Here is a 14034-nt window from a genome sequence, read left to right as displayed (position 1 = left end):
AAATATATCAATTCTAAAGGAAATCAGTCCTGAATATTCATTGAAAGGACTGATGCTGAAGCTGAAGTTCCAATTCTTTGGCCACCTGGTGTGAAGAACTGTCTCACTGGAAAAGACCAAGATGCTGGGAAAGACTGAAGGCAGGAGGAGAAGGGGACAACAGAGGATGAGATGGTTGGATGATCACCGTCTCAAAGGACATGAGTTTAAGCAAGCTCTGGGAGTTGGTGATGGACAGGGAAACCTGGTGTGCTTCAGTACATGGGATCACAAAAGAGACACAACTGAGCAACTGAAGTGAACTGAAATTTTAAAATTTTTGAGAAGCTGAAACAGTAGCTATATTTTCCATCTGCATTTTTCTCCATACAATCCAAAATTGATTAAAGATTTAGAAAGAAAAAAGCTTTTAAATTGGATGGGAAAAAAAGCTGTTTTCATTCACTTATCAGCTGTACGATGTCCAAAACAGCATGGGGCCTTGTGGATTCAGGACACAAACAAGGTAAATAAGATCTGATTTACTGATTGGAAAACTCTGTGGAAATTATACATTCCTAAATAAGAAGGGGTAAAAGGAATAATAATTTTTACTTTCAGTCCTGTACCTTTTTTAAATGCATAGAAGAACACTATTTTAAAAGGTGAACATTTTACGTAACACAAAGAACACAGAAAAGTTCTGTCCCTAGGCATGGCTAATGTTGTAATCAAGAGTTTAGTTAATAACTTTTTTTCTCAAAGCTGGAAACTCCCATAAAGCAACTACTATTGAAACATCATTTACTTAAAAGAAAACTGAAGATAACTTACCACTGTTTAATTTAAGCTTCCTCTCTTCTGGAAGAGAAATTTTTTTTTTTTTTTTTTAAAAAGGGAATCAAAACTAAAAGGGGTATTCCCTTAGGAAGACAAGAGAGTTAATGATTACATGAATAGGTCTGGTAGCTTTCTTCTATGTGACTCATCATCCTTTTTAAGGGCTCCAGGGGAGAATCCATTTCTTTTCTCATTCAGATTGTTGGCAGATTTCTATTCCTTGCTGATGCAGGACTGAAATCCCTATTTCCATGGTCGTCAGTTGAGAGCTAGTCCCAGTTTCTAGAGGATGTCACACTCCTTGGTTGGTGGCCCCCTTCCTCCATCTTCAAAGCCAACAACAGGAGATGAAGTCCCTCACACACTTGAGTCCTCACTTCCTCATCTTTTTTTGTATCTTTCTGACTGTTCTGTCTTCCTCTTTTATTCTTAAGCACCCATATGATTACATTGGTTCCACTTAATGAATGCCTGTATATATTTTAAGGTCCATAACCTTAATTCCAATTGCAACTTTCCTTTTGCGAAGTAATGTAAAATATTCACAGATTCAAAAGTTTAGAGCATGGACATTCGTGGAGTGCATGGGGTATTATTCTGCTTACCATATTAGCCAAATGGTGTGGCAGACTTGAATGCAGGGGAGAGTGCCCTGGAAAACACTGGTTTTTAGATGCAGCTGGAGACAAGGTTCAAGATGGAAATCTAGTAGGAAACTAAGCAGAAAGTTTCAAGAAAAGAGATTTTTTAGCGTTACCATATGATTCAGCAATCCCACTTCTGAGCAAATATCAGGAAAAGATAAAAACTCTAACTCAAAAAGATACACACAGCCCAATGTTGATAACATCACTATTTACAATAACCAACACATGAAAGCAACGTAAGCGTTCATCAACAAATGGATAAAGATGTGCAATGGAGTATTACTCAGTTATACAAATGAATGAAATAGTGTCATTTGCAGCAACATGGATGACCTAGACAATACAATACTAAGTCAGTGAAAGACAAATATATATCACTTACATGTGGAATCTAAAAAGTAATACAAATGAATCTATTTATAAAACAGAAACAGACTCACAGACATAGAACACAAACTTATGGTTAACGAAAAGGAAGGAGGAGGAGGGACAAATTAGGAATATGGGATTAAGAGATATACATTACTATATATAAAATATATAAGCAATACGGATTTACTATGTAACACGGGGAACAATATTCATTATTTGTAACAGCTTATAATGGAAAATAATCTGAAAATACATATACATAATTGACTCACTCTTCTGTATATCTGAAACTAACAAAATATTGTAATGCAACTATGTTGCTGTTGATTAGTCTCTAAATCATGTTGGACTCTTAGGACTCCATGAACAGTCGCAGGCCAGGCTCCTCTGTCTATGGGATTACCCAGGCAAGAATACAGGAGTGGGTTGCCATTTCCTTCTCCAGGAGATCTTCCTAACTCGGGGATCAAACCCGCATCTCCTGCATTGGCAGGAGGATTCTTTACAACTGAGCCATACTTCAATTAAAAAAAAAAGAGAGATAGATTTTTATGAAAGAGAAAACAGTTGACTTTCAAGGACCACAAAAATGTCAAGCTATATAAGACATAAAAAGAGTCTTTTGAACTTGGTTATATAAGAATAACCAATACCTTATGACAGCTCCACAAGAGAAAGAACTTGACATCAGCAGGTTAAAGAGAAAATGGGAAAAAGGATGGGATCCTTACTAAAGGGACAAAATGACGATGATGGTGATGGTGGTGGTGGTTAGCCCACTAGTGCTGCCATAACAGACAGTACACACTGGGTGGCCTAAACAACAGAAATTCATTTTCTCACAGTCCTGGAGGCTGGAAGTTCAAGATCAAGGTGTCAACAGGTTTTGTTTCTTTTGAGGCCTCTCACCTTGGCTTGCAGATGGCCATTTTTTTCTCTGCATCCTCATGGGGCCTTCTTCTTTGTGCACTTGCTGCTGGTGTCTCTTCCTCTTGCAAGGACACTGTTCCCATTGGATTAGGGCCTCTACTCTTATAACCTCATTTAACCTCAGTTATCTCCTTAAAGGCCTGATATCCAAATACAGTCACAATGGGGTTTAGGGCTTCAAGCTATTTATATAAATTATGAGGGGATGCAACTCAGCTTGTAACTATGAAGGTGACAATGATGACGACAATGATTGCTGCTGACATTTATGAAGTGCTAACTGTATGCCAGCTATAGTACTAAACACTTCACATGTATTGTCATTTGATTCTCAAAGAAACCCTATAAAGGGCCATTATTTCTTTCATTTTATCATGTGAAAAGCTGAAGCAAAATCATACAAGGGGCAGAGCTTAAACTTGAACCTTAGTCTTTCAGCTTAAACCCATGTTTTCAAACATGATGCTATCTCTGCTTTTTAAATAGCTGTAATGGAAAGGAAAAAAATAAGACAGCATCCAGGTGAGAATATGAAAATGAGGAAGGTTTTTGTTTTTTCCTTTGCTTTTGTCTTCTTTTTACTAGCCCAAAGCTAAGAGTAGCTTGAAAAACAAGGTAATATACTAAATAGAAAAAAGTCCAGAGAAGAAGGGAGCAGTTGAAGACAGAATCTTCCACTTTTAGCTTCTGCCCTGATCCTGATAAAAACTGAAAAATAAAACTTATATTGCACAGCTAGTTAAATCATTCTCTCTACAAGTATTCTTAACTACCTATCATGTGACAGGCACTGTACAAGAATTTCGTTAATAGTGAGCAAAATCTAGAAATTGTCCTTATCCTTATAATACTTACAGTCTAGTGGAGTAAGTAGTACTAATCAAATAATCAGAAAAGATTATATAGTAATAAACTGAGATAAGTGCTATGAGTGAAAAAAGCATACTTCTAAGGGAACACATAATAAAAGAACCTGTTATAGATGACAGAGGGTGTACTACTAAAGGCTACTCTAAAAAGAGAGTTAATACTGGGCTCAAAGCAAAAGGATGAGTAATATGTGCAATGGGGAAGAGGACGGGTAATATTCTGGGCACAGGGAAGAGCAAGGCAAAGGCCCTGAGAGATGTGTGGGAGGACTATGGCATACTTGAGGAACTGAAAGGAGTTTAGCACAGCTGGTGTTGAACTAACAAAGAGCAGAATAGCGGAAGATGAAGCTGGGAAGGCAGGCAGGGCTATAATAACGAATTTGGTCTTAATCTTAAAGGCTGCTGGAATATTTTAAGAGTATCACAGAGACTCAAGATTAGATCTGCCTTTAAAAAGTCCCTCTGGCTCCACTGTACAAAATAGATTAGGAGGAATAGAGAATTGGATGCAGGTTGATCAATTAAGAGACTACTGCAGACTCCCATGTTTCTAGCTCGCAGAGTTGGTTGTTAACTGATGACTGATGGTGCCATACACTCAGATTAGGTATGCTGTAGAAGGAAAGATTTTAGGAGTTTGGTTTTGGATACATTTAGTTTGAAGTGCCTCTTAATTACTCAAATACAGGTGGTTGGAATAGGCAGTTTATATACAGGTCAAAACTGAGAGGTCTAGATTAGAAGCATAATTGGGGAACAACTGATGTATATATGCATAATTACTGAAGCATGACCATTGACTACAATGCCTAAGATATAGCTAGTGATACAGAAGACACAGGATAGAAAGTGATAAAAGACTGCCTAGGTCTTAATCTTGAAAATATATACAACATTTAATTAACAGGGAGAAGATGATGAGCCTGCAAAGAAGGAATAGCAAGACAGACAGGAAGAAAATCCTGAGTACAAGATCACAGAAACCAAAGGAAGACAGTATCAAGGAGGAGGGGTTCAAAAGTATGAAATGCTGCTGATAGACACCAATTCACAAACTACCAGAGTGGAAAGGGAACGTAGAAATCGTCCAGTGCCCCATTATCTTCCAAATTATGGAATTAAGATTCAGGTAATATGCTAGTTAACCAGTAGAATCTAGATTAAACCCGTAATTCCTAATGCATAGGCCAATACTCTTTTCATACACTTATTTGCCTGATGACCATTACTTGACTCAGCTTTTCTTTTTAAATTAAATCACCTCTACTACTTTCATCGTTCACCAAACCTCTGTCTACTTCTGAAGCTTCTCTAAGTTAACAAATAATAATCCATTCTAAAATAAGCCTTCACTAAACATTAAATTAGAACGTCGATCAATCTGGCTCTGCAGCCAGAAAATAAGTCGCCACCCACTCCTTCACTCCTCCCCCATTCACCCACTCCTGCTGCCCCTACTAAAGCTGTCACACCAGTGTCTCAGCACAGCATCCTACACTCTTTGCATTCAAAGCAAAGACTGATTAACTGGGGAAACTACTGGAGGAGAGAACTGGAACCTAACGCTTTGACTATCAAGTTGGCATACTCAGTCACCCTCTCTTGTCCAGGTAAAATGAAAGCTTCATCCCCAGAGAAATGAAAGGAAGGGGAAAAAAAAGGAAGGAAGGGGTGCAAAACAATAATAATACTGTTTTGCATATTTGCAAGTTGCTAAGAAAGCTGCTAAGTGAGTAGGCCAAACAACTAATAGGGAGGGAGCACAGCTCCACCCATCAGCAGAAAATAAACGACCCAATCAAAAAATGGGCCAAAGAACTAAGTAGACATTTCTCCAAAGAAGACATACAGATGGCTAACAAACATGAAAAGATGCTCAACATCACTCTTTATCAGAGAAATGCAAATCAAAACCACTTTGAGGTAGCATTTCATGCCAGTCAGAATGGCTGCGATCCAAAAGTCTACAAGCAATAAATGCAGGAGAGGATGTGGAGAAAAGGGAACCCTCTTACACTGTTGGTGGGAATGCAAACTAGTACAGCCACTATGGAGAACAGTGTGGAGATGGCTTCAAAACCTGGAAATAGAACTGCCATATGACTCAGCAATCCCACTGCTGGGCATACACACCAAGGAAACCAGAATTGAAAGAGACACATGTACCCCAGTGTTCAACACAGCACTGTTTACAATAGCCAGGACATGGAAGCAACCTAGATGTCCATCAGCAGATGAATGGATAAGAAAGCAGTGGTACATGTACACAATGGAGTATTACTCGGCCATTAAAAAGAATACATTTGAATCAGTTCTAATGAGGTGGATGAAACTGGAGCCTATTATGCAGAGTGAAATAAGCCAGAAAGAAAAACACCAATACAGTATACTAACGCATATATATGGAATTTAGAAAGATGGTAACGACAACCCTGTATGCGAGACAGCAAAAGAGACACAGATGTACAGAACAGTCTTTTGGACTCTGTGGGAGAGGGAGGCGGGGGATGATTTGGAAGAATGGCATTAAAACATGTATAATATCATATAAGAAATGAATTGCCAGTCCAGGTTCGATGCAGGATACAGGAAGCTTGAGGCTGGTGCACTGGGATGACCCAGAGGGATGGTATGGGGAGGGAGGAGGGAGAGGGGTTCAGGATGGGGAACACGTGTACACCCATGGTGAATGCATATTGATGTATGGCAAAACCAATACAATATTGTAAAGTAAAAAATGATAATAATAATTTTTAAAAAGGAAAAAAAATTAAAAAAAAAAGAAAATTGGATTAAAGACTTATTGAGCATGGCCCTGCCCACCAGAGTAAGACCCAGTTTTTCCCACAGCCAGTCCCTCTCATCAGGAAGCTTGCACAAGCTTCTTATCCTCATTTATCAGAGGGCAGACAGAAGAAGCAAGAACTACAGTCCTATGGCCTCCAGAACAAAAACCACAATGACAGAAAACTAACCAAAATGATACCATGGATCCCAGCGTTATGTAACTCAATGAAACTATGAGCCATACCGTACATGGACATGCAAGACTGACAGGTCATGCTGGAGAGTTCTGACAAAATGTAGCCTGCTGGAGAAGGAAACGGCAAACCACCTCAGTATTCTTTCCTTGAGAACCCCATGAACAGTATGAAAAGGCAAAAAGATATGGCACTGGAAGATGAGCCCCCAGGACACTAGGTGTCCAATATGCTACTTGGGAAGAGTAGAGAAACAGCTCCAGAAAGAATGAAGAGGTTGAGCCAAAACAGAACCAACAGCCAGTTGTGGACATGTCTGGTAGTGAAAATAAAGTCCAATACTGACAATACTGTATAGGAACCTGGAATGTTAGGTCCATGAATCAAGGTAAACTGGATGAAGTCAAGCAGGAGATGGCAAGAATGAACATCGACATTTGAGATATCAGTGAAAAGGTGAATTTAATTCAGAAGACCATTATATCTACTACTGTGGGCAAGAATCCCTTAGAATCTAAGAAATGGAGTAGTCCTCACAGTCAACAAAAGAGTCCAAAATGCAGTACTTTGGTGCAATCTCAAAAACAACAGTATGATTTCAGTTTATTTCCAAGGCAAACCAGTCAACATCAGAGTAGTCCAAGTCTATGCCCCAACCACCAATGCTGACACAGCTGAAGTACAATGGTTCTATGAAGACTCCCAACACCTTCTAGAACTAACACCAAAAAAAAGATGTCCTTTTCATGATAGAGGACTGGAATGCAAAAGTAGGAAGTCAAGAGATACCTGGAGCAACCGGAAAGTTAGGACTTGGAGTACAAAAGGAAGCATGACAAAGGCTAACAGAGTTTTGCTAAAAGAACACACTGGTCATAGCAAACACCCTTTCCAACAACACATGAGACAACTCTACACACGGACAACACCAGATGGTCAATACCGAAATCAGACTGATTATATTCTTTGCCGCCGAAGATGGAAAAGCTCTATAGAGTCAGCAAAAACAAGACCAGGAGCTGACCATGGCTCAGATCATGAACTCCTTGTTGCCAAATTCAGACTTAAATTGAAGAAAGTAGGGGAAACCAGTAGACCATTCAGTTATGACCCTAAATCAAATCCCTTATGATTGATTATACAGTGGAAGTGACAAATAGATTCAAGAGACTAGATCTGATAGAGTGCCTGGAAAAACTATGGACAGAGGATTGTGACATTGTACAGGAGGTGGTAACCAAAACCATACCCCCTAAAAAGAAATGAAACAAGGCAAAATGGTTGTCTGAGGAGGCCCTACAAATAGCTGAGAAAAGAAGAGAAGGTAAAGACAAAGGAGAAAAGGAAAGATATACCCATTTGAATGCAGAGTTCCAAAGAATAACATGGACATATAAAAAAGCCTTCCTCAGTGATCAATGCAAAGAAATAGAGGAAAACAATAGAATGGGAAAGACTAGAGATCTCTTCAAGAAAACTACACATACCAATGGAATGTTTCATGCAACGATGGGCACAATAAAGGACAGAAATGATATGGACCTAACAGAAGCAGAAGATATTAAAAAGAGGTGGCAAGAATACACAGAAGAACTGTACAAAAAAGGTCTTAGTGACTCAGATAACCACGATGATATGATCACTCACCTAGAGACAGAAATCCTGGAATGTGAAGTCAAGTGGGCCTTAGGAAGCATCACTACGAACAAACAAAGCTAATGGAGGTGATGGAATTCCAGTTGAGCTATTTCAAATCCTAAAAGATGATGCTGTGAAAGTGCTGCACTCAATATGCCAGCAAATTTGGAAAACTCAGCAGTGGCCACAGGACTGGAAAAGTTTCATTCCAATCCTAAAGAAGGGCAATGCCAAAGAATGTTCAAACTACTGTACAATTTCACATGCTAGCAATGTAACTGCTCAAAATCTTCAAGCTAGGATTCAATAGTACATGAACCAAGAACTTCCATATGCACAAGCTGGATTTAGAAAAGGCAGAGGAACCAGAGATCAAATTGCTGACATCCACTGGATCACAGAAAAAGTAAGAGAATTCCAGAAAAACATCTACTTCAGCTTCATTGACTACACCAAAGCCTTTGACCCTGTAGACCACAACAAACTGAAAAATTCTTAACAAGATGGGAATAACAAGCCACACTACCTCCTCCTGAGTAACTTGTACACAGGTCAAGAAGCAACAGTCAGAACCAGACATAGAACAATGGACTGGTTCAAAACTGAGAAAGGAATATGTCAAGGCTATATATTGTCACCCCGCTTATTTAACAGGGTATATGTATACATATGTATGATGTATACATACATGGTGTATATGCAGAGTACATCATGCAAAATGCCAGGCTGGATGACTCACAAGCTGGAATCAAGATTGCTGGGAGAAACATCAACAACCTCAGATACACAGATGATACCACTCTAATGGCAGAAAGTGAAAAGGAACTAAAGAGCCCATCATGAGGGCGAAAAGAGATGAAAAAGCTAACTTGAAACTCAACATTAAAAAACAAAGATCATGACACCCAGTCTCATCACTTCACGGCAAATAAATGGGGAAAAAATGGAAAGTGACACATTTTATTTTCTTGGGCTCCAAAATCACTGTAGTGACTGCAGTCATGAAATTAAGACGCTTGCTTCTTGGAAGGAAAGCTATAACAAATCAAGACAATGTATTAAAAAGCAAAGACATCACTTTGCCGACCAAGGTCCATATAGTCAAAGCTATGGGTTTTCCAGTAGTCATGTATTGATGTGAGAGCTGGACCATAAAGAAGCCTGAAAGCTGAAGAATTGATGCTTTCAAACTGTGGTGCTGGAGAAGGCTCTTGACAGTCCCTCAGACAGCAAGGAGATAAAACTAGTCAATCCTAAAGGAAATCAACCCTGAATATTTATTGGAAGGACTGAAGTGGAAGCTCCAATACTTTGGCCACCTGATACGAAGAACTGATTCATTGGTAAAGACCCTGATGCTGGAAAAGATTGAGGGCACGTGGAGAAGGGGACGACAGAGGGTGAGATGGTTGGATGGCATCACTGACTCAAAGGACATGAATTTGAGCAAACTCCGGGAGATAGTGAAGGATGGGGAAGCCTGGCATGCCTGCAGTCCATGGGGTCGCAAAGAGTTGGACACAACTTAGGGAATGAACAAGAGTATATCTTAAAAGTTTTCATTGCAAGGAAAAAAAACTATATATTATGGCGATATTTACTAGACTTATTTTGGTGATCATTTTGCAATGTATACAAATACCAAATCATTATGTCTTATACTTCAAATCTCGACTTATTCTCATACATACACTTTATGCAAGGGAAATAAATAGGATATAAAAGATAAGTCAGACAAGGTTCTTTTCCCAGATAAAACCTCTCAAATTTAACAATCACCACCATCATTTTAACATCTATAGGAAAGTAGGTTCTGATTTCCTAACCAATGTGCCATCAACAATCCTTTTGCTAATTTTATAAATGTTAGTGATACACACTTAACTCATATTTAGCTATCAGTTTATTCTGTGTCCCTCATCCCTCTCTGTCAGACATGCACAAACACAGTAGTTCTCCACTTCGTATTTATATAGTTTACTTGTTTATTTTCTTAAGTATATCCCTCTGCCCTTAATGCTACTGAACTTCACACTAATCTATTTCTCTAAATTGCCACAGTCACTGAGTAGTTAAGTTATCCACACAATCTGGAATGCCCTGAATATGTAAGGAGCATACTGAGTGGCAAATAAAAGACATTTCTTTTTCCCTAAAAGGGGAAAAAAGTCAATTGAGAACAATTGAGAATATAAGCAAAAAGCCACTTAATACTAAGTTTTTAGAGAAACAAGAAAGGTGCAACTCACAATCTTTAAATTTAAAATCAAGAAATGTCTTTTTTCAAGAAGTAACTTTTTCAAAACAAATTTTACAAATATTTTAAAAAATTCAATTCCATATTACAATCAATTAAAAAGGATGAGAAAGATGGAGAGATGAACAAATTCTGAAATAAAAGCAAGAGAAAGAGAAGGGAAGATAGTTCAAAAATTAAAAGAACTTTGGACTTTCCAAAGCAAATATCTGCTATGAGGTTCTTTCCTTGCACCATGAGCACAAAGCTAACAGGAAAAAGTCACTATTGTGCTGTTTACAAATTTTAATTCAAAACATAGGGGGAAAGTTACTTCTGCAGCAAAGACTATGTGCCTGCTGCATTTGTGTGTGTATATTAATAGGCAGAAAATTCCTACTCTCTTTTTTCACCTTTTAAATAGTTTCTCTTGGCCCAGGGTGAAAGACAGAAATGAATTTCTTTAAACATACACATCAGCAATGATTAATTCTTAGAATAATGAAACTCAGTGAAACTGTAAGTATTAACACATATATTTTACCAACTTTCAATTTCACTCAAAGATAAAATCTTTTCTTCAAAGCAGTATGTTCCTGTGGAAACCTCCACCTCTAGCAGTTACAGGAAGCTCTAGTTCAGTCTCTACCTTATCTGGTAACCAGACTCAAGTAATTAATTCATTAAAGGTCCTATCTACAGTACTCCACATGTCATAATCTTTCTTTTTTAAGAAAACAAACAGAAATTTACAATACCATATGTAAAATAGATAGCGAATGGGAATTTGTTGTATGACTCAGGAAGGAAATGGCAACCCACTCCAGTGTTCTTGCCTGGAGAATCCCAGGGACGGGGGAGCCTGGTGGGCTGCCGTTTATGGGGTCGCACAGAGTCGGACACGACTGAAGCGACTTAGCAGCAGCAGGAAACTCAAACAGGGGCTCTGTGACAATCTAGAAGGGTGGGATGGGAGGGAGGTTCGGGAGGGAGGGGACATGGGTGTACCTATGGCTGATTCTTGTTGATGTATGACAGAAAACCACAACATTCTGTAATTTTAATCCTTCAACTAAAAAAACAGAATACAAACAACGCCATTGTTATTACAAGTTGGGGTTTTTAAAATATAAATAATCTCAACTCTAAGACGAAAAGGCATTTATACTAATTAAAGCATTCATGAGAGCCACAGCAGAAGCTCTTGGCTAAATTCTAAATGAAATTTGGTTCTACTTAATCTTATGGTACAGAATGTACCTTGTTCTTATGAGCAATTAGCATCCTGTTCATAAAGGTGTCCTGTCCAACTATCTCAGAAGGGATTCCCTAAGTTTCCAACACAGCTGTTATCCATAATTGTCAGCATACCACAAGAAGCTTCTGAAGAGAGAAAAGAACACTGCCACAGAACAGCTTTGAATATTATGGATAAAAACCAAAATGGGCTGTTATCACTGTTTAAGAAGAAACTCTTTTCTGAAGGTTTAAAACTAACAAAAAAACCCTTAGCAGCAGAGACTGCCTCAGGGGAAGATACTGTGGCCTTTTTTTTTGCATGTTTGAATTATTTTTAAACCACGTGTGTATATATACACATGCATATATACCACAATGAAAGCTAGTATATTACACAATGGATTTCTGGATCCAGAATACCTCAGTTCAAATCCCATCTCATCCACCACCTAGCTATGTGATCACTTACTAACCATGTGACACTGGATGTGTTTCTTACTTCTCTGTATCCAATTTCATCACTTGTCAAATGGTGATAATAATAGTTCCCCTCACTGGGTTGAGAAGAATTAATGAGCTAAAAGATAGAGTCTGGTGCACAGTAGGCACCATGTAAATATTAGATATCACTATTTTTAACTTTTGGAGTTAATTTTAGACTTATAGAAAGTTGCAAAAATATTCTTAGGATAAGGATAAGGAAAGGTATCCTTATCTCATCACTTCCCTTCCCCTAATGCTAACATCTTATATTACCATACCAGAATTTTCAAGAACAGGAAACAGACATTGGTACAATTTTGTTAACAAAATGACAGATTTTAAATTCCACCAATTCTTCCACTAATATTCTTTTTCTAAGATCCTGTCCAGGACCCATACTAAGTCAGTTATTTCTACTTAGTTTCCAAATGGGACAGCTTCTCCTTGCAGACACAAACTTAACCCATGATCAAAGTAAATATCACTACTTTACTAGTAGTAAAAGTCTTATGTTTATGACTCTTTACTAGTCATAAAACATATCAACAATATAAGCTCCTTGATATGATACACTAAACAGGACATAATAGCATTTGTTTGTTTTCTTGCCAAAAATGCATAACTTCATTCCAGTTATGAGAAAATAGAAGACAAGCCAAAACTGAGAAACATTCTATAAAATAACTGATAAGCATGCTTCACAAGTATCACTATTATTTAACTTTTTAAAAATTAAAAGTAAATTATCTTTTTAAATCAATATCTATAAGTCATGATAACATCCCAAAGTCTGGGTAACTTTTCTTTAATTCTAATTTGCAGGTAGTTCCCCACTTATCTACGGAACCTAATTCATCTGAAGACCCATTATTTTCCACCAAGATGATTTTCTTCATGACAGAGCCTGTATTTCAAGTTCATTAAGAGGTAACTCTACTTTAGCAGGCTACCTTATAAACCTAACTAACCTAATATATATCATTTTTCTAGGGAGAAATGTATTATAGGTCTCAATTAGAAATGTCAGGAATACATCTCTTTCCCTTATTCACTCTGTCCCCAACATGATGGGCAACAGGAACTCTGCCTCTTTCCTGGTCTATCTGAATACATCCAGCACACCCTTGGTGGTGCTGATTTAGTTGCTCAGTCAGGACTGACTCTTGCGACCCCAAGGACTGTAGCCCACCAGGCTCCTCTGTCCATGGGATTTCTCTTTACTCTACCACTACTAAACAACAATGCTGGCTCTTGGCAATTCCCAGGACCACTCCCCTTTTACTCTAAAACTGCTTCTCTTTTCCCTTTCCCTAATTCTTGGACTTCTGGCAATTTAAGACATTTCTGGAGCCCTCAGGTTTGGCAATATGTTCACATGCTTCTCTTCTGAGGCTATCCAGACTCAGGCCTGGACTCTACACATTCCTCAGATTTTGAGAAGATGCCACAGGTATAAGTTAAACTTACTAGTGCCTCCACTAGTTTAACTCTTACAGAGCTCCATCTACTAGCTGGGCTGATCCTTGGTATTCTCCCAAATATGTAAATTCAGACTTAGAGATTCCAGAAGGGACGTGGGATGAGGGGAGGTACTAACTAGTACTCTAGAAAGGGTTAAGAATGTAGGCTAGAAAAAAACTGTTAGTGGAATGGAGGGATGGGAACAAGAGAGCAGGGCTGTAATAGTACCAGTGTCATAAAATAGTTTCCTTGCCCTATTCCATCCTTCCCTGTTTTTCCCAGAAGGCTGTAAGGTCTTCATATGGTACAAATTCCCAGGGACAGGGACTGCTGGCTGCCTAGTGCACTGACATCGA

The 14034-nt window shown here is 38.4% G+C and overlaps 1 protein-coding gene across 7 annotated transcripts in view; it reads right to left on the bottom strand.

Moving 5' to 3' along the window:
* The window catches only part of ART3 (ADP-ribosyltransferase 3 (inactive)), a 143750-nt gene that overhangs the window by 69627 nt on the left and 60089 nt on the right, over positions 1-14034 (bottom strand). The window contains exon 2 of one of the 7 annotated variants that reach the window (XM_070791611.1): positions 1425-1535. The exons of the other annotated variants lie outside the window; for them this stretch is intronic. Within the exon in view, the coding sequence (XP_070647712.1) occupies positions 1425-1427 (3 nt within the window). The 5' untranslated portion in view covers positions 1428-1535. The remainder of the gene's footprint in view (positions 1-1424; positions 1536-14034) is intronic. 7 annotated transcript variants of the gene reach the window in all.

This window comes from Bos indicus, chromosome 6 (assembly GCF_029378745.1).
Source record: "Bos indicus isolate NIAB-ARS_2022 breed Sahiwal x Tharparkar chromosome 6, NIAB-ARS_B.indTharparkar_mat_pri_1.0, whole genome shotgun sequence".
NCBI classification, from domain to species: Eukaryota; Metazoa; Chordata; class Mammalia; order Artiodactyla; family Bovidae; genus Bos; species Bos indicus.
The sequence above is the reverse complement of the archived record's forward strand: the minus strand, read 5'-3'. Positions and strand labels throughout refer to the sequence as shown.